Source organism: Chelonia mydas, chromosome 5 (assembly GCF_015237465.2).
Source record: "Chelonia mydas isolate rCheMyd1 chromosome 5, rCheMyd1.pri.v2, whole genome shotgun sequence".
Taxonomy (NCBI): domain Eukaryota; kingdom Metazoa; phylum Chordata; order Testudines; family Cheloniidae; genus Chelonia; species Chelonia mydas.
This window is the reverse complement of record NC_051245.2, coordinates 44,808,336-44,830,380: the sequence shown is the minus strand read 5'-3', so window position 1 is coordinate 44,830,380 and position 22,045 is coordinate 44,808,336. Positions and strand designations below refer to the sequence as shown.

General features: G+C 40.7%; 1 protein-coding gene across 7 annotated transcripts in view; it reads right to left on the bottom strand.

Annotated features, from left to right (window-relative positions):
• AP3B1 (adaptor related protein complex 3 subunit beta 1) overlaps positions 1-22,045 on the bottom strand; it is a 338,592-nt gene that overhangs the window by 30,306 nt on the left and 286,241 nt on the right. For all 7 annotated transcript variants that reach the window (XR_006291016.1, XR_006291017.1, XM_037902963.2 and 4 more), the window contains 2 exons: positions 5,336-5,567; positions 3,269-3,353 (listed from right to left, as the gene is read on the bottom strand). Coding sequence is in view for 5 of the 7 variants with exons in the window: in XM_037902963.2 (XP_037758891.1) it covers positions 3,269-3,353; positions 5,336-5,567 (317 nt within the window). In the remaining 2 variants the exon portion in view is untranslated. The remainder of the gene's footprint in view (positions 1-3,268; positions 3,354-5,335; positions 5,568-22,045) is intronic.

Below are 22,045 nucleotides of genomic sequence, written 5' to 3'. Positions count from 1 at the left end.
GACAATATAGCAAAATAAAGGTGTAAGGACACCTTTTGTCAAAATATTCTTGAAATAATTCACACATCCACACACAACCTTTTGAACAAAAAACTTTAGAAAGTATCGAGAATTAAAAGAACTGCCATTGATTGTATTTTAAACAGATTCACATGGCTGAAAGACCACCACAAAACACAGAATCGCCTAATATACACATATATACTACAAGGATGTTTGGAACAATAAAACAGCAAATTTTACTCAAAGTACATCTATCTTTATTTTTTCCCCTTCTACAGTATTCTCAAATATCAAAGGGTTTATTAATCAATGAGGCAAACAAAAGTAAGCAATTCCTATTCTTAATTTAACTTTAAACTTAGTATTTAGCTTGAGCTTTGTCATTGGGCTCACATTGTCCAAATCATTAAAATGACTACAGCACTGGTGTCTGAGGCAAATCTATTTACAGTGACGTTACTCATAGTCTGGTTGGTGTTCAGGAATATTGATCTGTCTTGTTTGTCTAATAGGAAAATAATAAACAATTACTAGGCAATGTTGGAGAAAGTAATCAGTTTTTATATATCACTAATATAGCAGACCTCCCAAAACATAAAGGTGATGATCTGCATAAAATCAATGTGTTATGCTACATTGCTTATACTCATCACTGCAGAGATTCTCAGCAATAAATGGTGTAAGTTTGGAACTGAATCATTTATATACCCTATATACTCGTTCATAAGCCAAATATTTCTGGTAAAAAAGTGACGCATCAAAGAGCGGGGTCTTATAAACGGGTCTACACCAAAATTTGATGATTTTAAACTCTATGAAATCACTGAACTGAATATCTAATACATTGTTGTTTTGTTTACCTGGAGCCCCTGCAGGCATGGAGCCCCTCAGTTCCTTGTGGCCGCGGTTCGCCTTTCCCAGCCAATGGGAGCCGCGGGAAGTAGTGCGCAAGGTAAACAAAATGTCCTGACCCGCCAGTGGCTTATCCTGATGGGCTTGGAGCCAAAGTTTGCCAACCCCTGAAATATAGGGTCGGCTTACGAAAGGGTCATACAGTTTTTACTATTTTTACCTATCCATCTTGGAGGGTCGGCTTATAAACAAATGGGCTAATGAATGAGTATATACGGTACTTAAAGGGCGTACTTAAAATAAAAATATTTGCTCTTTTAAAAAAGAATGTATATGCTTGTTTAAAATATTCTGACATTATATATAATTTTAAAATAAAAAAGCTAAGTACATTTGTGTTTAGAGAAACAGATACCTTACATTTCTGTAACAATTTTGAAGTTGCATTGCCTAGAACTCTGCTTCCCTCATTATGTCAAAACAAAGCCTGTGCTGGACTAATGTGCTGTATAGTAAAATAAGCTTAGTTTTTAAAGACTTCGGATCAGTTCTTGAATACCATTGCTAATGTCATCATCCAGAGAGACACAACAGCATAACTTGTGCATATGCTGCATGTCATACACATCATGCTGGAGATAACAATATCTTTAAAATAACCTCACACTAGGGACTTAGCATACAAATGAATCACAAAGAAAGGACTGTTGAGAAAAACATTTTCAATAGTAAACCGCCCCCCAAAAAGAGAAAATGTAATTTCTGTATTGGCTCTTCTTGAATAGCATGTTTAACATATGTGAAAGCACAGTAGCTTTTCCACTACAAATCCTATATCCCCAGTCTTTAAGAATCTGTAAGTTTCCAAACTACCGTTGATCACTGTGCACTATAATTTTTAAAATTATTGAACAAACAAGAGTACAGAACTTTCTACAAGGAAAGACAGTTTTCACCTAACCAGTTTGGGGCATTGTGATGGGGTTACAATTCCATGACCCATGTGGGGTGGCAAGTTGTGAGAAAAGTTGCTTGCAATATTTGTTTCAGTATATGTTAAGGGAAAGGTAAAGACTAGCAAGCAGGTTCATTCAGTGACTTGGGCAAAAGAGTTTGGATTCTGCTAGTATTTTTCATGAATTCACATTGCCTGACAATGGAGCTCCCAATGGGTGAGTAGGCACTTTTTCTGCTTAAGTCAAAATACCTAAGGAACTCAAGAGCCTGCACTGTATCTAGGTATGATAATAATGAGCAAAGTATATATAAAAACATATATGCAAGTCATTTTTGCAAATAGAGCAGGAGTTCCTCAAAGATTGTTGCTGTCAGTGAATGCCTGCATGTATATGAGCACTCTATGTTTGGCTATGATACCTTTCTTTGGTCTCATTTTGTTTTTTGATTTTATGTTAGTAAATTACATATTAAAATGTTTCTGAAAATTCAGTTAACATCAAATGGTAGGATCCATCTGCAACCTCAGAGTTACCAAACCAAACTCGTGAAAAGAACAGAACCACAAACAGGTCAGGTACCTAACCACAGGTGTCAACTTCTGCTGGCGCCAGTGGGTGCTTGACTCCCCCCATCCGCTCATGCCCCTGCCTCACCCCCATTCCAACACCTTCCCCAAAGTCCCCGCTCCAACTCCGCCCCCTACTTCCCCCTATTGGACTCCTTCCCCAAATCCCTGCCCCGGCCCTGCCTCTTCCCTGAGCATGCTGCGTTCCCGCTCCTCCCCCCTCCCTCCTGGAGCTTGTTATACCGCAAAACAGCTGTTTCACGGCGGCAAGCACTGGGAGGTAGGCAGAGAAGGGGGGATGCAGTGCGCTCAGGGGAGGAGGCGAAGGTGAGGTGAGGCGGGGGGGAAGGGAGCTTGGCTGCTGGTGGGTGCAGAGCACCCACTAATTTTTCCCCGTGGGTGCTCCAGCCCCAGAGCACCCACGGAGTCGGCGCTTATGTACCTAACAGAAGAAACTGATTTGTTTAGCTAACACAGATTTGAAAGTGCACTGTGTGACTAATATATGTTCATAACTTAATTCTCATCAAGTATCACAAACTTTCAAAAATCATTTGGAAATATCCTGATAGGAAAAATAGTGGAATAGTAAAGTTTACAAGGTAACTATGTCTCATTTCTCTAAATACATCTTGAATGTCCATTTTATGATGAGCTATATTGCCCAATTCTGTAACAAATGCAGAAAATACAATCAGCAGTTTGCCCATAAAAATTCTAGTTAGGCTTCAAACTAGTTCAAAATATAATCAGAGCAAATACAAATATCATGTTTTTAATATAATTATGGAAGAAGTTGTGAAAAAAAGGCAAAGACTATAATATTTCTCCCCTCAATTTCCATTCAGAACTATCAAATGTTAAAAAACAAAAGAAAAACAAACTTACCACAACTGGAAACTGGCAGTCTGAGTAGAATCACAAAAGTCAATACCCACTGAGACAGTAATGGATTCCTCAGGCTCAAGAAATTCTAGAACAGAACATGTAAATTAAGCATGGGAAAAAAAAAAATCAGATCAGCCAATCTAAATACGAAAATTTGATAACATGTAAAACAGCAAATGTTTACAGCTTCTTTAACCTTTGAGAGGTTCTGACCAACTTTTGTATTTTTATTTTCTGAAGTGTCTTGGGAGAAACTTCCTACAATAAATGCATTTTAAATATTACCCTTAAAATCTAGTCATATCATTAGTGAACCAAGGCTTCATATTAAAACAGTAGGGATATATAATTACAGAAAAACATTAAGGTCACATGTATTCTATTTGCTTGTGTGCAAATGCAGTATTTGCATTTCATTCGGTATGACACCACTTGCTCTTCAGTTTTCAGATTGAATGAATAAGACAGCACAAGACCACTAGTAAAATGCACATTACTATACAGTGATGGGGAAAATCAACTTTAAAAAATTCTATAGTCAATGTGGCCTACGTTTCTACAAATTTTGTTTGCTGGTTACATAGGAGGCTGGGAGGATTATGGACCTAAAATGGAGAATACTCCTTCATTTTACAAGCAGTGCAGAATGCAGCACTTCCTAAATGAAGACATCAAGAGTAAGTTCACTGTTTCTTGAACCTCTTCAGAGCCAGATCACCATACTAACCACCCTACACTATTGCAGACTGAAGGACTTAGGTTTGTGAGGTGCCTGGTCCTTCTTTGATACCAAAGGAACGTATACAAAAAGTGGTTGCTGAGGAGAACTTCAACTAGAGAACAGTGTAAGAGAAACAACACACAGGAAGGTAATTGAACAGATGCCATTACAGAAAGGAATGTCAAATTTAAAATGTCTGGACAGAGAAAACTTTTGTGCTACTGTGTTCTACATATTTAGGAAATCAGAAGGAGTCAGCTGTTTAATGATGGGTAGAAATATAAAGAAGTCTAACGGCAGTAAAGCAAATTGTGGAAGAATGAAGAAAACCTGGGGGGGGGGGGGGTTGGTTCAAATAATGCAGATTAATGCAGGGAAAACAGAAAGTGCTTCAAGAAAGTCAAGTCTGTATAAGGATCTGTGTGGCATCAAGAAAGAAATACTTCATGCCCCATTTGCCACTGTTACTATTACTGGCAGAGCTGCAACTGCAGAGGCTACAGAGTAAGTTTGGAAAACTGATAAGAATGTCTGGCTACACAGACACTTGTACTGTGCTCTCCTGGTGGAATTATAGAACTTAATTTTCTTAAAGTAGACAACACCCATGAGAAATACAAAAAATACCAAATGTACTGAAAAGGATAAGACACAGGTTTATATATCCAGATGGGTAGACACCATTCAGTTCAATTAATATCAAGTTCAGATTTTGTCAGTGTCTTGAATTAGATGTTTAGTTATAAAAACAATAGAGACGTATCATTATTAAAATACAAACTGAATCAAATGTTATCCATGCAAAATACTTGACCATATGTTTTGTTGACAGTAGCATGGAAAGTTTGCTCTGAAATAAGTAAAAAGTGGCTAAGTGCCATTTTTATTCCTTGGATGTGAACATAACTGGCTGGCAGAAAACTCCAGTTGGCATCGTCCTAATATAGCTGCTTAGTCAATATAGTGACCAAACAGCTAAGAGGTCAGTTGGAAAAAGGGAAGACAGGATACTGGGCTAGATGGACTTTTTTTAGATCCAGTATGGCCGTTCTTATGTTCACATGAAAGGATCTGAAGAAATTACAGCCAGAGGCAGTATGATTATATGGCTTGATTCATTCTAACTGTACCGGAAATGCTTCCTTTTAACAGACACCTTGTTAAACCACACACACCCTTGCCACATAATGCTTAAAAATGTTATTTTTTTATTCTGTCAATTTCTAAAATAAAGAATTAATTTTTTTAAAAAAAATCAGTACATTTAGTATTTTCCATTTCATGTTTTTAACTAACTGAAACAATAGGATTTTGCATAGTTAGCTTAAAAAAGATGACTTGATTACCTATTGGATTAAACACATGCATCTTCATGCCTGCAGGTAGCTTTCTCTCCCCTATGTGAATATTCTCTAACTTCTGGTCCGTGGTGTTCGTTAATGTCACTTGTACAGATACCATTTGATCTCCATAAATGCAGGGCTGCCTTGAGAAGTGATAATGAGCTGCTAATCCTTTCCCACTCATTCGATGAAGCAATTCATGAGTTTTCATTGGCACAAACATTGGGGAACTGACCTGTTCATAAAAAAGTTAAGAATTAGTGAATATACTAGCCAATTCTTGTGGATAGTAGAAGAACATCATAATATGACAGTTTAAATACTGCACTGTCTGTACCAGCTAGAACTCCCTCTCTCTTTTGTGGGAGATTTGGATGTGAAAGGAATGCAGTATCAGGGGGCATACTGATGTTCATGAAAATACCTTCAAGCTTTGACTTCATCAACAGCAACAAATGTGTGGAAAAACAATTAGAACATGTTGAAAATATTCAAGTCCACAAATACAACATAATAAAGGAAATATTTGGAACAGCATGAAATAGAATTACAACGTTTCTGGTATTGAGACCTAACAGCTCTGCTTGTAGTTAAAGTTGCCTAACTTTCTATTATAAGACTATTTCCAATTGCTTATAACTTTGCCAGATTGTTTGAGCTGAGATTTGTCTGCTACAATTTGATTTTTTAAGTTTCAGCTAAAATGGTCCAGCTGCTCTAGCAGCATTTCTCAAATGTGGCCACTGTGGCCGCATGCTTTCTTGCGGCCACAGCCTCCTGGATGGTGATTTTGGAGGGGAGCGGGGGGGAGAAGGGAATGACAAAGCAGAGGCCTCTCCCCTGGGGCTGCAAGGAGGGGTTGAGCCCTGTAGCCCTCTTGAGCCACAAATGCTGGAGGAGCAAACAGCCGGTGAGAGTCTCCCACCTTCCTGGTGGCATTGCGGCTCACTCAGGCTTCCAGCTTCCTGAAACGGCAGGCTTTGGCCGCGGGCTCTGACTGCGGAGTACTGGGCTCTGGTTCTTTGGCCACATAGCAGCGAGCTTCATCCCTCGGCTGCTGGGCTTTGGGCTCACCCCCCTTCCCCTCCCAGCTAGCTAACAAGTCTGCTGCTGTGAAAAGTTATATTAACAAACATACATACTAGCTAGCAAGTCCAAAAAAGCCTGCAACCAAAAAAGCAAAAGAAACAACCATAAAAAGACAAGAACATGCAAAGCACCTTATTTGCATTTCTATTCTGTTTAGATCCAGTAAAGAATAGACAACTGCACATTATTATTAATTATTATTATTATTATTGAGTCTAAAAAAGAAAACCCTACATAAATAAATATCTATGATTTGGACATGTATGTGTGCATATTTATTTGTTTTTCCTAAAGTTAATTAAGTTTCTTAAGAAAAATTGTCAGAGCATTGTCAGTGACTGCACTCTGAGGCCACCAAAAAGTTGTTGCGAGAACCCCTGCTTAAAGAATAAGATTAAGGGAAAAAAGTTGTTTTGCAAGTGTTAAAATGCACACAGCTGTTTCATTGAGAAGGTGTAGTAACTACATGTTTTGGAGCAGGTAGGGGTATTGCTTAGGGGTCATGAATATACATCTTTTGTTGTTCTTGTGAAAAGTTGCCCAAATTTGGCACATTATAAGTCTCTGAAAAATCATCATTTGCAAATGCTCAAGAGAGATTTGTTAAAGCAAAATTCTCTGAAGATCACATAATCACAGAAATGTAGGGCTGGAAGGGACCTTGAAAGGTCATATACTGAGGCAGAACGAAGTATACCTAGACCACCACTGGTGGGTGTTTGTCCAACCTGTTCTGAAAAACCTCCAAGGAGGGGGATTCCACAACCGCACTTGAAAGCTTAGTCCAGTGCTTAACTGTCCTTATAGTTAGAACATTTTTCCTAATATCAGACCTAAATCTTCCTTGCTACAAATTAAGCTGACTACTTCTTGTCCTATCTTCAGTGGATATGGAGAACAATTAATTTGCAACTTCTTTCTAACAGACCTCAATAAGTTCCCCTTCAGTCTTCTTTTCTCAAGACTAAACATAGCCAGGTTTTTTAACCTTTCCTCATAGGTTAGGTTTTCTAAACCTTTTATTATTTTTTTATCGCCTTCTAGACTTTTTCCAATTTGTCTATATCTTTCAAGGTGTGGTGCCCAAAACTGGACACAATACTCCAGCTGACGATCACCAGGGCTAAGGAGAACAGAACAATTATACCCATGTTACATATGACACGGCTGGTAATACACCCTAGAATATTAGCTTTTTTTTTTGCCACTGCACCCCATTGCTGGTGCATGTTCAATTTATGATCCACTATAACCCCCAGATTCTTTTCTGCTGTACTACCACCTAGCCAGTTGTTCACCATTTTATAGTTGTGCATTTGATTTTTTTCTTCCGAAGTGTAGTACTCTGCACTTATCTTCAATGAATTTAATTTTGTTGAATTTAGACCAATTCTCTAATTTCACAAGGTCATTTTGAATTCTAATCCTGTCCTCCAAAATGCCTAGAGACCCACCCACCCCGACTCTGGCAGAATAGTGTCATCCGCAAATTTTATAAGCATATTCTTAACTCCAATATTCAAGCCATTAATTAAAATATTGATTAATTCTAGACGAAAGACACACTCCTGGGGGACTCCACTAGATATGTCCTCCTGGTTTGATAGAAAACCATTGATAGCTACAGTAAGTACATTTTTTCAACCAAATATACACCTTTTATAGTAAATTAATCTAGACCAAATTTTTGCACTGTCTGCATTGAGTGTGCTGCACCTCTACAGAGCTCTATGCCAGCCACACTGAGTATGCGCCATCTCCACAAATCTCAGTGAACATGCTCCAAGCTGGGGCTGCCAGGCTGAGCATGACCTTGTAGTAATTACTCCTCCTGTCTGCCAGGAAACACTGTGGTGCCAGGCTCAAGAACAGAGTAGGGAGACTCTCTCCTGTACTTTCAGTGCCTTCTACCTTCTTCACTAGTGCCCAGGCAGCACGAAGGAGGAAAAGGAACCAGCGTGATTTGAATGCAGAGAGCTGAGGAGCAAGGACGGACAGGGACATGCTCAGGACAGAGGCAGAAGGGTCTATAACCACTTCAGCACACTTCTAAACCTGCTAAGTGTATTGCATCTCCTGACATGGGAAAACCACACACGCACTGGAGATAACCCCCTTCTGACTGACTGCTCTTTCCCAGGCAGCAGGAGAGTGAGGAGTAGCCACGAGTTAGAGGTGCTGTGGGACAGTTTGCCCTTTGAGACTGTCCTGTCCTTTACTACAGTTACCTGCCTCACTCACTGCACACCTTCTCACTTTTCCAACAAACGTACTGAAGTTGTTGTCTCCATCTCTACTTAACTAACTGGGAGCTGGGGGAGGGTGGGACTAGTTGGGCAAGGAGACAGAGCCAGTGAGGGAAATGTGGGGAGGAAAGTGAGCTAGTTGGATGGGGGTGGGAATAAACAACATGTGGTATCCCTCATCTAGTGCAGTTAATGCCCCAGTAATAACCATGTGGGTGAAACTAGACAATCACTATGCTCTGGAATGAACTCACAGGAAAACTATAAAAGACAAAAGTAGCATAACACCTCTGAGTGAACGCTTTTCACAAAGCCATCGCTCTATATCTGGCCTATCAGTGCTCATCCTCAAAGGAAAACTGCACAACACTTTCAAAAGATAAGTCGTAGCACAGACGTATGCAAGACAAAATCAGGACAAGATTCTCTAGGTAAACACTGGAAGGCCTTTCATCCTGTCTGCAACTGAAAGTTGGGAGGATGACCTAAACAACCTAGTCCTGTCCAAGTAAAAAACACTCTTCTAACATCCAGGGTATAGATTCTCTCAATCCTTATGAGACCAGGGCTTAGGAATGTAAGGAACTGGGGCTGCTAAGTAAATTGTTTGATTGAGGTGGAATTCTGATACTATTGTCAAAAAAAATTTGGATGTGGCCGTATGTATATAGAGTCCTTATAAAAGATTGCATGGGGAGCGTCAGCTACCAGTTGCTTGTAATTCTGCCACTCTTTTCACAGAGGTAATAGCTATCAAAAACATGTTACTTTCATTGATAGGTGGAGTAAAAACAGGTAGCCATCAGTTCAAACAATCATCTTTGTTAGCACCAGATTAAAGTCCCAGGGAGGGATAGGTTCTGCAACGTGGGCATATAACCTGTCCAGACCTTTAAAGAACCTAACTGACACTGGGTTAAAAGATACTGAGCATCTTGCAATTGGAGGGTGGAAAGAGGAAACATCTGCACTGTGAACCTTGATGGATCTAATGGATATGACTTTCTGTTTCAGGTGGATAGATGTTGGATGTTTAGGTAGAATATGTTGGACACAGGCCTGGACTGGCGAAATACCTTTTTGCTGTGACCAGAAGGAAAATGGTTCTCACTTCAATAGGTAAGGATCTAGTAGAAGGCTTTCTGCTATTCAGGAGGATGATTTGTATATTCCCCCAAACACACCACCTCTTGAGGCATCAACCAGGAAGCATCCAGGTGGTAAGATGAAGACCACAAAAGAGTTGGGATGCAGGAATCGGCTGGGTTCCTGGGGAATCAGGTTGGACTCTGGAGGTAATGTCAAAGAACCCCTTGTGGAGAGGTTCAGCAGACTGGAGAACCAATGTTGGCAAAGCCAAGCCAGTGCTATGGGGATCATGTGGGCCTGATCCTGCTTGAGCTTGGTCAACACCATTGGAATGAGAGGAACAGGAGGACAGGCATACATCAGCTTGTGCCTCTGCAAGACAAGGAAAACATCCCTGACTATGAGCTGCCCTTGAATAAAAGAGCTGGCACTTCCTGTTGTGGTGAGTAGCAAATAGGTCCATCTGAGGGACCCCCACAGTTGGAAAAATGAGGCTCACAATATCTGCTCTGAGACACCACTTGTGATCTCTGCTGAAAGATCTGCTCAGGCAATTTGCCAAACTGTTGTGAACTGCAGGAAGGTGGGATGCTTTGAGGTGAATCATGTTGGAGATACAAAACTCCCAAAGGAGTACTGGCTCTTGACAAAGGCTGTCTGACCTGGTCCCTCCTTGTGTTTTCACACACAACATCACCACAGCATGTCCATGAGGACATGCAGAGTTTGTCCTCTGACAAGCCAGATGAATAGCCTCAACTCCCACGTGAGAGCTAAATCTTGCTGTGACCTAGTTTGTCTAGGTGACTTCCTTACCCTAGAGGAGGTGTGAAGGGAACTCCCATACACACATTGGGTGCATCCATCCACCATTCCAAGGAGGTTAACATTCCTGCAAGCACTGAATGAGCATGTCCAATGGCTGGTGAGCTGGGGAGTACACAACTTTAACCAGCCCTGTAATTTTCTGAAATCAAGTCCGGCATGCTGAACCACATAGGTGCAGGAGGCCATGTGTCCCAGAAGTCTCAGGCAGTCCCTTACAGTTGAGATTGGATGGGCTTTTAGGTCTGTGGAAACGATTAACACTGTCTGGAATCTGGCATGTAGTAGGAAAGCTCTTGGTTACTGCAGAATCCAAGAGTATCCCTGTACACTCTATCTATTCTGAACTCGGGAGAAGACTAACCTGTCCTCATTAATCAACAAACCCTGAACACTGGAGAGGGACTGGATCTTGGCTAGACTGAGTTCTATCTGGTTCTTGGATCGACCACAAACCAGCCACGGAAAAGGTATGGAACAGGTATGGAAATACTTGTACCCTGATTTTCTTATGAATGGGGCCACCACCACCATGCATTTTGTAAATACTCAGGACTGCAGATAGGCCAACGAGCAAGACAGTAAACCATTAATGGGTGTTGTTGACCAGGAATCTTAGGAATTGCCTGTGGGTTTGATGTAAATATGCATCCTTCAAGTCAAAGAGAGCATACCAGTCACCAGGATACATGGAGGGGATAAAAGAGGCTAGGGTGACCCTGGGAAACCTTATTTTCTTTATATATTTATTGCACGTCTAGAATGGATCTCCTTTTGCCTTTGGCATCAGAAACCAACATGAATAAAATCCTTTCCCCCTGTATGGAAAGGAGGAACCTCCTCTATAGCTCTGAAATGAAGGAGAGATTGGATGTCTGGGAGGAAGACAGCCTCAAGAGAGTGGTCCCTGAAGGGGGAAGGGCTGAAATAAACTGAAGGGTGCATCCCAGTTTTACAATATAGACCCACTGGTCTGTGGTGATAGAGGGCCAAGCACATAGGAAGCAGCATAACATACTGGAAAAAACAGGGGTAAGAGAAATTGGCCCATGACACACTGGTATTCAGTCCTCGACAAGGCAGTTGAGCAGATTGTTTGGAATTTCTTGGCTGTCTAGATGAACGCGTCAAGAAGAAAACTGAGGTGGAGTTCTCCTCCTCTGGTTTTTCCCATTTTCTGGAGTAGTCATGCTGTCTAGGTGTGAAAAGTGGGTATCGCTGGTACAACTGAGGGTGAAATTGTTTCTTTTTAGGGAATGAAGCGTAAATGCGCAATTACTTCAATTTAGCCCTTGAAGCTTCTTATCAATCTGCTGAGAGAATAGGATCAGCCCCTCAAAGGGGAGATCTTGTATCATCTGATGGATCTTCTGTGAAGCTTGAAGCCATGAACTTCTGTGCATCGTTATTGCAGATGCCATAGCTCTGGCTGCTGATTCTGCCCCATCAAATGCAGCTTGGAAAGAAGTCCTAGCCACGAGTTTGCTCTCTTCCAAGATGGCCTGGAATTCTTGCCTGGCATCCTCTGGTATTCTGTCCATGAACTTCAGAACACTGTCCCAGAGGGAGAAATCTTATCCATCCAGCAAGGATACAATGCAGGCTGACAGTGGAATAAACCTTTCTATTGAAAAGGTCAAGTCTTTTTGCTTCTTTATCCTTTGGGGTAGATGATGGCAATCCCTGATATGCTCTTTTGTTTACTGCCAAGACAACTGAAGCATCTGGTGATGGATGGGTGCAGAAATGTTCATAGTCCTGAGAAGGGCCGTGGTGCTTGCGTTCAATTCTCTTGGCTGTTAGTAGCACAGATGATGGTGTTTGTCACAATAATCTTGTAGGTAGGGCTACACAGGAAAATCTTGCTGACCTCTGTATGTCCACCAATCTACAGGAATTCTCTTGCAGTACGTTGACCTGGATGTCCAGAGAAGAAGCAACCCTCGTTAGGAGTTCTTGGTAGGCCCTCTAGTCATCCTAAAGAGGTGAGGACACCACAACACCACCAGCTCTTCTGGGGAGGACAGCAAAAGAGGTTGAATTGTAGCCTCCCGTACCTCCCCACATGGAGATTGTGATATGCAAAGTTATTTCTGCTTGGTACCAGTGTTGGTACCGGAGTAACTTCCTGGGATTCCACATGTGAACTATCCGGTCATCTGCTCAGGGATCTGGCAGGTGAATAAACTGGGGAGGATCTAGTGGTGGTGGGGAAAACCCCATGGTTTCAAATACAGCCACTGGTAAGGTATAGGAGCTCAACCTCTACAAGCCCACAGATCCACGCCTGTGGACCATCATGGGGCCGCTGCCAGGATTGGAATCCTTTTGATGAAGGTGCATGACACCTTCTATCCCAGGAGTGAAGAGCATGGAAGTCTACATCAGATTCCAAAAAAGAACCCGAGTCGCTTGACCAGTGCAGTACCAGGGACCAGTGGCAAACCTCTGGAGACACTGTTAGCGGGGACAGCATACTTGGTTTGCCTCTGGATGGCACCAGGTAAGGCAGCATTGGACTGTCATTTTGGCACCAAAGATTCAACCTTACAGGCAGGTAAGACTGACAAAGTCTGAAGGTCAATTGGTACTGGACGACTTGTCTCATGCTACTGGAGAATCCGATACTGGGAGGAATAAAAAATCTTGTCCTGTGGCATATGCCTCCAGCGTCACCGGTTTCCAAACAGTCCCAAGGCTGCTGCTGTTGCATTGTGGAGGATGGCCTCAACAGCACAAGAATGGGTGCTGGAGTCACTGACCCTGGGCAAGATGAAGTTGGGGACCATTTCTTCTCGGGGGATATTCTACCCTGCTGTCCAGCTTGCTTGCTGGCAAATGGTACTAGGGACCTCAATCTTGTGGAGTAGCTGGGCTCCTTCAAGGCATGCTGTTTATGCTTCTTCTCAGGTATCAGGGAAGGTGAGTGGCACCAAGACTCTGCTGGGTCTGGAGTGGCACCTCTGACAGAGATAGAAATGGTTGATGTCCATCCCAAGAGGGAAAGTTCAGATGGTGGACGCAAGGCAGCCTGCATGAGAAGGTGATGCACTCTCACCTCCCTAACCTTTCTGTTCCGGGGCTTGAAGTCCCTGCAGATTTGATGATGATCCCTGACATGACCTTCTCTGAGGTACTTGAGACACCTGGAATGTGGGTCACTCACTAGCAGAGTCTTCTTGCAACCAGTGCAAGGCATAGAGCCCAGATTAAAGCATGCCCTGGTACTTGGGAGTTGGTACCCAGAACACGCAGGAACTGACACTCTAAATAAATTAAGTAAAACAACAAACAACAATTATTCCAAAGCTCTAACTAACTATATACAAGAGAAAACAAATTCCCTGAAAAGGAGAACACTTGCAAACAAGCCAACGTGCTCTGACTAATGATCATAGACAGTAAGAAGTAAGAGGGGACAGGGTTGAAGCAGCTCCACCCTTTATACCATCTCACAGCCGCAGAGGGTGCATGCGCTACCCCAGTGGGTAGTGCTAAGAGAAAAATTTCCAAGTCTTATGCACTGGTTGCACACACATCTGAAGTGGAATACATTTGTACAATGACTCAAAGAAGAACTTCTAGACTCCTGCATCCTGGCAGAGGGTTAGACTAGATTACCTTTGCGGTCCCTTCTAATCCTATGATTCTATGACTCCAATTTCAGCTCTGCCACTGCCTCATTTTGGATAAGAAAATTTACCCAAGCCTCAGTTTACCAATCTGTAAAATGGGGATAATGTAACCTGACTTGGTGTTATGAGGCTAAAATGTTTGAAATGCTCTGATGTGCTTAAAGTAAGTGCAAAGTGTTGTCAAACATATACATTCAGGGAAATGCTCTTTCTAAACTATAAAGTTTGCTTTTATGCTCCTAAATAAAACTGTCACACACTATAGTCCAAATGTTTGGAACAAGCAGATTTTTTTTAAAAATTCACATATAATCCCAATGTATTCTTGAAGCAAGAGCACAGTGTTCACTGGAAGCTCCTTGTAGCAATGAACGGTCATATCAATTTTTCTGTAATGTAACACATATAGCTATAGCTAATATTTTATTAATTAACAGAACAGAAATGAAAACAAGTCAGACATCTAAAGTAAGTTACCTATATAATCAGTATGCATACTTTCTGTCCCAATATACGTTGAACAAATTTTAGCATTGACTCAACAGATTTTATCAAAAGGCTTTTGACTTATTGCAGACCAGATTTTCTGCATAACCCCATATAATTAGCGTTACTTTTAACATCTGCAGTCTAATTTACGCACTTATTTATACCCAGGCAATTCCATTTTTATTTTTAAAAAATCAAACCACAGACCTGTAACTAAAAATACATGGCATTTTACAGTGTAGCCAAAGGAATATTAGTATTTATATAAAACATCCTATTCAGCTATATTTGACATGCTAGTACCCAAAAATCTGAACCAAGATATGTAATATATAAAATATGATAGCTAGAATTCTCAAACCATCTAGCTGACAATAGAGGTAAGGGTTTCATGTAAGATGACAAAGGCAAATGCGATTCAGATGTTGTCTACGCAACAAACAAGTTCAATCTGGTAAAAACAGTCGTCTTGTTTCAAATTTAAAATCTTCAATGCATATAGCTGCAATACTGAAGCAGCCTATGGGTCAGAAACTGTAATCACTATGAAATAAAAAACTTCCCCAAAGAGTTAATAGAACAAGAAGCATCTAGCAACTGTGAGATAACCCACTACAAATCTTACACAGCATATGTTTAAATAATAAAAGTCGTCTGTGTACCTTTGGATGGTTTATGAAAATAACCAATCAATTCTACAGACACAACATTATTTCTAAAGGAAATCTATGTGACTCATGATGCCTGTAGATACACAGAGACAAACCACACATATTTTATCAGTTTATTACAGTAAGCAAATAAGCGTGGAATGAGAGTGCACATAACTGTCTACTTAGCGCTTACTGAAACATTTATAAGAGCTGTTATCTCCCTAATAACAGACAGACAGCGTGCAATTTTAGAGAGGAGAAAAGCTTCATATTTTTTAACACTTCACTAAAAAGTAACTGAAGAGTGTAAAATGAAAAATACTCTGTGCAGTTAGCTGGTAATGGACCATATTATCAACTCAAGTTAGATTTATAGGATACAAACTAGTCACTAATAGTTATTTTATGACATAGCATGTCTGTTTTGGTGGAAATTATTAAGATTAAACTTGTAAAACTTTTTTAATGTAGCTATTTAAAAGTGATTGAAATATAGAATTTAAAATGAGAATTGGAAAAAATAAGACATGCTATTTTGAAGTAGCTGTTCTATGAACCAATCTTTTTGAATCTCTACATTTCAGCAATCCAGATGTTCACATTTACAGTGATATTCACTGAGAAGCATGGATGTGCACAAGCCCATCCATGCTACTGGAGCCCCATGGTGTAATTACCCTGACAGGAGCCAGCAATGTGGTTCTGCAGGGGGGCCTCCATATCTCCTGCACCCTGGAGAAAATCTCAGTAGAGGATCCAAATCCCCACAGAAGTTGCAGCTATATTGTTGTACTTCTATTTATAAAAACTATACCAAAAATTACAACATTATTAGGAGTCTGTCTTAAAAGCTCTGTTCCTTCATTGATCCAGTTCACTGCGCTAAAAGGGATCTAATGTCATTGACAATATTTGTTGCTATACTAGTCACAACAGAGCTGTGAGGATGCAGTGACTTGTAATGCAGAGTTTGCTTGCCCTTGAGAGTTCAAATGCTCTTTTTCTTTTACAAAAATATTCTTTTAAAAAAACATGGTTCAAAGATTATTACATTCATGTTAATATATTTTTAAAATGTGTATCCCCTGCCTGTTTAAATAAAGGGAACTACCTAGGCTCATTTGTATCTAGTACAGACATCAGAGCAGGATAACCTTTCTTGTATATGTGAGGCATATTTTTTAAAAGGGAGCCTTAACCATTTCTGCCTTGCTTTATTTTACAATATTTGTTCAATAATGATACAGTGACAAATTTGGATTAGATGTTGGCACTACCTACCAAAAAAGGATATGTGACCGTATAAATGTATATATTATTGAAGAAAAAAACCCATTTTCACCCATCGGATGAAGTGAGCTGTAGCTCATGAAAGCTTATGCTCAAATAAATTGGTTAGTCTCTAAGGTGCCACAAGTACTCCTTTTCTTTCTGTAAAAGCAATGAACTGAATAATTTAATCTCTGTTTCTAAGCAGCTTTTCCACTGCCCTCCTACTGGCAGTATCCATGACATAATCCAAGAATGACCTATTGAGCTGTGAGCTATATTTTCTTATACACACTGCAAGTCTATGCTCCAATAACTCCTGAATATTTAAGAAGAGAAGAGGATGAGGTGGAATGCTAGCATATAGCCCAGCCACACTTACAAGAGCTTTCAATTTAAAACTACAAGAGGAAGTTCACCATAGGTTTGCACTGTAGTGTGGAAGGTGAGTGAGAAAAAGATTACTAATTCCTTTTCAATTTATATTAATTTCCTTTCCCTCCATTACCAGTTATGTATTACACATATATAGGCAATGGTAGTCTTCTTCATTCAGATACTTTTAGCAACAAAATTAAAAATTAATTTTCCAAGGATAAATTAGTAATTCATGAAAGGTAAAATAAGAAAAAGCATTAAAATTGTAGAAAGAATACAAACATAACATACTGAGCCCTGTAGCTTACAAGCCACATATGAGATTACTTATTACATTATGCCAACACCTACACCTCAAAATCACATAATAAACCCTGACATAAAAGCATAACTAATCAATGTTCATAAGGATTACTAAAGGAAATAAAGAAAAGATAATACCAGTAACAAACAAAAGGTATAAAAAAAAGCAAACGCCATCTTCAAGCAGCCTGGAAAAGTAAATCAACAGGATTCAACCTAGGCTACATTATCTAGAATGATTCTCAATAACTTTATGCCAAATTCTGGAGAATATTTTAGCTTTTTTCTGTACAGTAATAGCTCATTCAACAGTAATATATGCAATAAACATATTTCCAAACCACTACTACAGGAAACTGTCATCCATTTCAACAGCAATACTCTTTTTTTTTACCACCATCAGCCTTACTGGTAGTATTATAACTAGACTTTGTGTCCCTAAAATGATTAAAGATTGTTTAGGGCTAAGTCTGATAGTAAGCATATGATTAATGTAAAAAATGTTTTTTGCCAGTATCTCCCAATGCCTAGACAATGTATTCATCTCTAAGAACTGGTACTACAAGTCAAGCATTTGTCTCAGTAATGATTTTTGTCTTAAACATCTTGAAAGGGGAAAAATGACTGCTGTTGTTGATTTCTGAATTGAATAGACTTCAGTCTCGCACCAGGGTGGCCTTTATTACATGTCTATTAATCTGTTTCCATAAGCCAGTCAATATTAATTCCTTTTCTCAGCCCTCTTTTTCACTGAGTTTAAAATTTATGTGGTCTCTTAAACAGGCATAAAAACTAGCTTTTTTTTTTTTTTAGTAATGTCTTCAAGGTAATCTGTGAAATGAAAATAGGACTTCTCAACCTTTATAATAAAAAAATTTAGTATCTGTAGAATTTAGAATTACTCTTTTCCAGACAAAAATGTAACTTAATTTATGTCAAATGACACATTCCTATATAGCTCTTTCATTTTTCTAACATTAGGTACCATTCAAGGTTTTTCAAGAGTTTCCCTTAAACAATTATGAGTCAGATTCAGATCTCAAATATGCCTGAGTAAATACAAAATAACTACTCTGAAGACAGTGGAGTTTCTGGAGTATGAGGGATCAGAATCTGGTCCTAAATTGGGGTTACTCCAAACAGCGGAAAAAAAATCCCATAATTTATCCCATGCTTCAGCAGTCAAATCCATTTTTAAGATGGAAAGCGTGCTTCTTGGCATAATACTGTGTTTTCAGTATAAATGTGGACCATGAATCATTAGTCCTCTTAAACAATAAGAGTCAACTATTGATACTGATTTTTCAAAGCAAAACCAGTGTGATAGAATGCATTTTTCATGCAAAACATAACTCAAAATGACAAAATAAATGGTATTATTTTGCATTTGGTATGTTTAACCTTTTCCTTGATTTAGGCATAAAGGGCCTGATCATACAATGATCTTTAAGCACACGAGAACTGACAGCAGAGTAGAATGCAGCCAGAGACCCATTTAGAAAGTCTCTGGGCGGAGATGATGCGCCCTCTGACTCTCTTTGCTATAGCGACAAACAGTCTCAGAAATTTCCTGATTGGTTTTGTTCTCTGCAGGTAAAAGACCAAGGCTCGTTGAATATCAAGGGAGTGAAATCTTCATTCTTCTGTGGAATTGTGTGGTTTCAGGAAGAACACAGGTAAGTGAATGTATTGGTTAATGTGAAATTCCAAAACTACTTTAGGGATGAAGTTGGGCTGTAGATGTAAAGAAAACTTACCCTCATGGAATACAGTGTATGGAGGGTCTGCAATCATTGCTCCAAGTTCGCCAGCCCTTCTTGCTGATGTGATAGCTACAAGAAAGATGACTTTCATGGAAAGGAAGCACATGGAACAAGTAGCTAATGGCTCAAAGGGGGGAAGGGGCTTGTTAGCAGAGAGAGAACAAGATTTAGGTCACACTGGGGTGCAATCTGCTGAATAGGCGGGAAGGGTCTCACTAAGCCTTTCCAGAATTTATTGGTCGGTGGGTGTGTGAAAATTGAGTAGTCCTGAGAAAGTGGATGGTATGCACTGATTGCCACTAAGTGGACAATGGATGGATAAACCCGATGTCTTCAAAGATAGAATATAGTCTAAAATGAGAGGACTATCTGTAGTTTCTGGCAGAATGCCTCTTTTTTGTGTACAAGATGAGAAGCATTTCCATTTATCTAGGTAACATTTTCTAGTAGAGTCCTTTCTACTATTAGAGAAGATGTCTCATACAGCCGAGGAGCAAGAACGTTCTAGGGATGATGCGCATCCAAATACTAAGCCCTGAGGTGGAGAGGTCGTGGACTGGGTGTTTGATATTGCTGCTGCACTAGGTCAGGAGCTCAGAGAACATTGGGAGAATGATTGTGGTTAAGATGACATGGGTAGGAGGTTTGGAAATCAGAACTGTCTGGGCCAGAAGGGGGTGATCAGGCTGACCCTCACTCTGTCGTGTTGGATCTTTGGTAGAACTCATGGCAGGAAGAGCACCTGAGGGAAGGTATAGTTGAACTGGTCTGACCAAATAAGAAGCAGAGCATCACCCTGTGAGCGGTGACTTAGGGCTTCTCTGGAGCAATGTGGTACATTTGCTGTTTGCTTGAGAAGCGACTAGATCCTTGGTTGGGATTCCCCATGGCATGAAAATGTTATTCAATACCAGGTTGTGAAGCTCCCACTCATGGTCAATTTTGAAGCATCTGCTGAGAGTATCTGTGAGTACATTCTGCTTCCTTGGAAGATAGGCTGCTGATACGGTGATTTAATTGCTGACACACCAGTTCCAGAGACAGACTCCTTCTGAACACAAGGAGGAGGACCTCACTCCCCCTTGCTTGTTGATGTAGAAAACAGTTGTAGTGTTGTCTGACATTATAAGAACATGATGAGTGCAGATGAATGGGAGAAAGAACTTGCATGCCTTCCGTATTGCTAATAGTTCCAGGATACTAATGTGTGTCCTGGTCTCTTGAGATGTCCAAGCTCCATATGCTGTGTGATTGTTTATCTGGGCTCCGCAACCTAGTAGGGACGTGTCCGTAATGATGTCTGGAGAGAAAGGGGACCCCCCCATGCATACACAACGAGGATATGTCCACCATAGGGGGGAGGACAGTACCTCGGCCAGAATTGTCACCATGAAGTCCATGGAATAACAGCTTGAGGGCAACAAAGGTGGTGTCTTGCGAACAAGGTGAGGTAAGTGCACGAGGCCACGTGACTGTGTGAATGAATAAGGACAGACATGTTTTGATGGTTCCTGAGGGTTGCTTATGATGTAAGCTATGATACCGTTCACTGTCTGAAACCTGACCTTGGGCATATATGACTTTGCAGTGATAGAATTTAAGGTTGTCCCAATGAAGTCTAAAGATTTGTTTAAGGGTGAGAACAGATTTTTCTATATTTACGCTGAATCCCAGGGAAGAGAAGAGGCATAGCGTCATGGAAACTGACCCATTGGCCTCATGGCGGAATTTGGCAGCAAGGAGCCAGTCATTGAGGTATGGGAAGACAATGAGGCCAGGATGTCTGATGTGAGCTGTCACAACTGAGAATATCTTGGTAAATACTCTGGATGATGGCTATTCTGAAGGGGAGTACTCTGTACTGAAAATGGTCAGAGCCTACCATAAATCTGACAAAGCATCTGTGGACAGGGTGAATGTCTACAAGAAAGTAGGAGTCCTTCATACAGAGCTCTGAACCACATGCCCTTTTCTAAAGATGGAATTATTGCTGTCAACGTGACCATGCGAAATCTGAGTTTGCAAATGAAGCAGTTGAGATGGAAGAGCTTGAGGTTTGGTCTCCAAACACCACTGAATGGTGCGTGGGTTAGGAAGTGTTGGGTTTAGTGATTTGTGGCTCTCGAGCTCCCATCAAAAATAATGTTGAGCTGGAGGCTGAGATTGAGATGCTGAGCCTGTTGTAGAGAGTGTAGGGAAGCAGGACTTCTGAACTCTTGGCCTCTTAGATGGTGGTTCATAGGGTCACTGATGGAAGAACTGTTGAAATGTATATCTCAACGTGGTTAATGAAACTTCCTGATAGGGGCGCAAATCCCCCATGATCAGAGGGTAGTACTGAAGTCTTTCAGAGTGTGGAGGGACTAATCCATCTTCTGACTGAAGAGGTGCAATTCATCAAAGGGGACATCCTTGATGGTATTCTGGACCTCCCTAGTGAACTCTGAGGCAAGGAGCCATGACTCCCTGTGCATGACAATGATAGTAGCCATGGCGCTAGAGAAGGTATCAGTGGCATCAACTACAGAGTGGAGGGTCCTGGCTATCGATTTGCATTCGTCTATCAGACCTTGCCAGAACAGATGCAAAACCTGCTGATATACCTCCTTTGCTACAATAGAATCATAGAATATCAGGGTTGGAAGGGACCTCAGGAGGTCATCTAGTCCAACCCCCTGCTCAAAGCAGGACCAATCCCCAACTAAATCATCCCAGCCAGGGCTTTTTCAAGCCTGACCTTAAAAATATCTAAGGAAATTCCACCACCTCCCTAGGTAACGCATTCCAGTGTTTCACCACCCTCCTAGAGAAAGTTTTTCCTAATATCCAACCTAAACCTCCCCCACTGCAACTTGAGACCATTACTCCTTGTTTTGACATCAGCTACCATTGAGAACAGTCTAGATCCATCCTCTTTGGAACCCCCTTTCAGGTAGTTGAAAGCAGCTATCAAACCCCCCTCATTCTTCTCTTC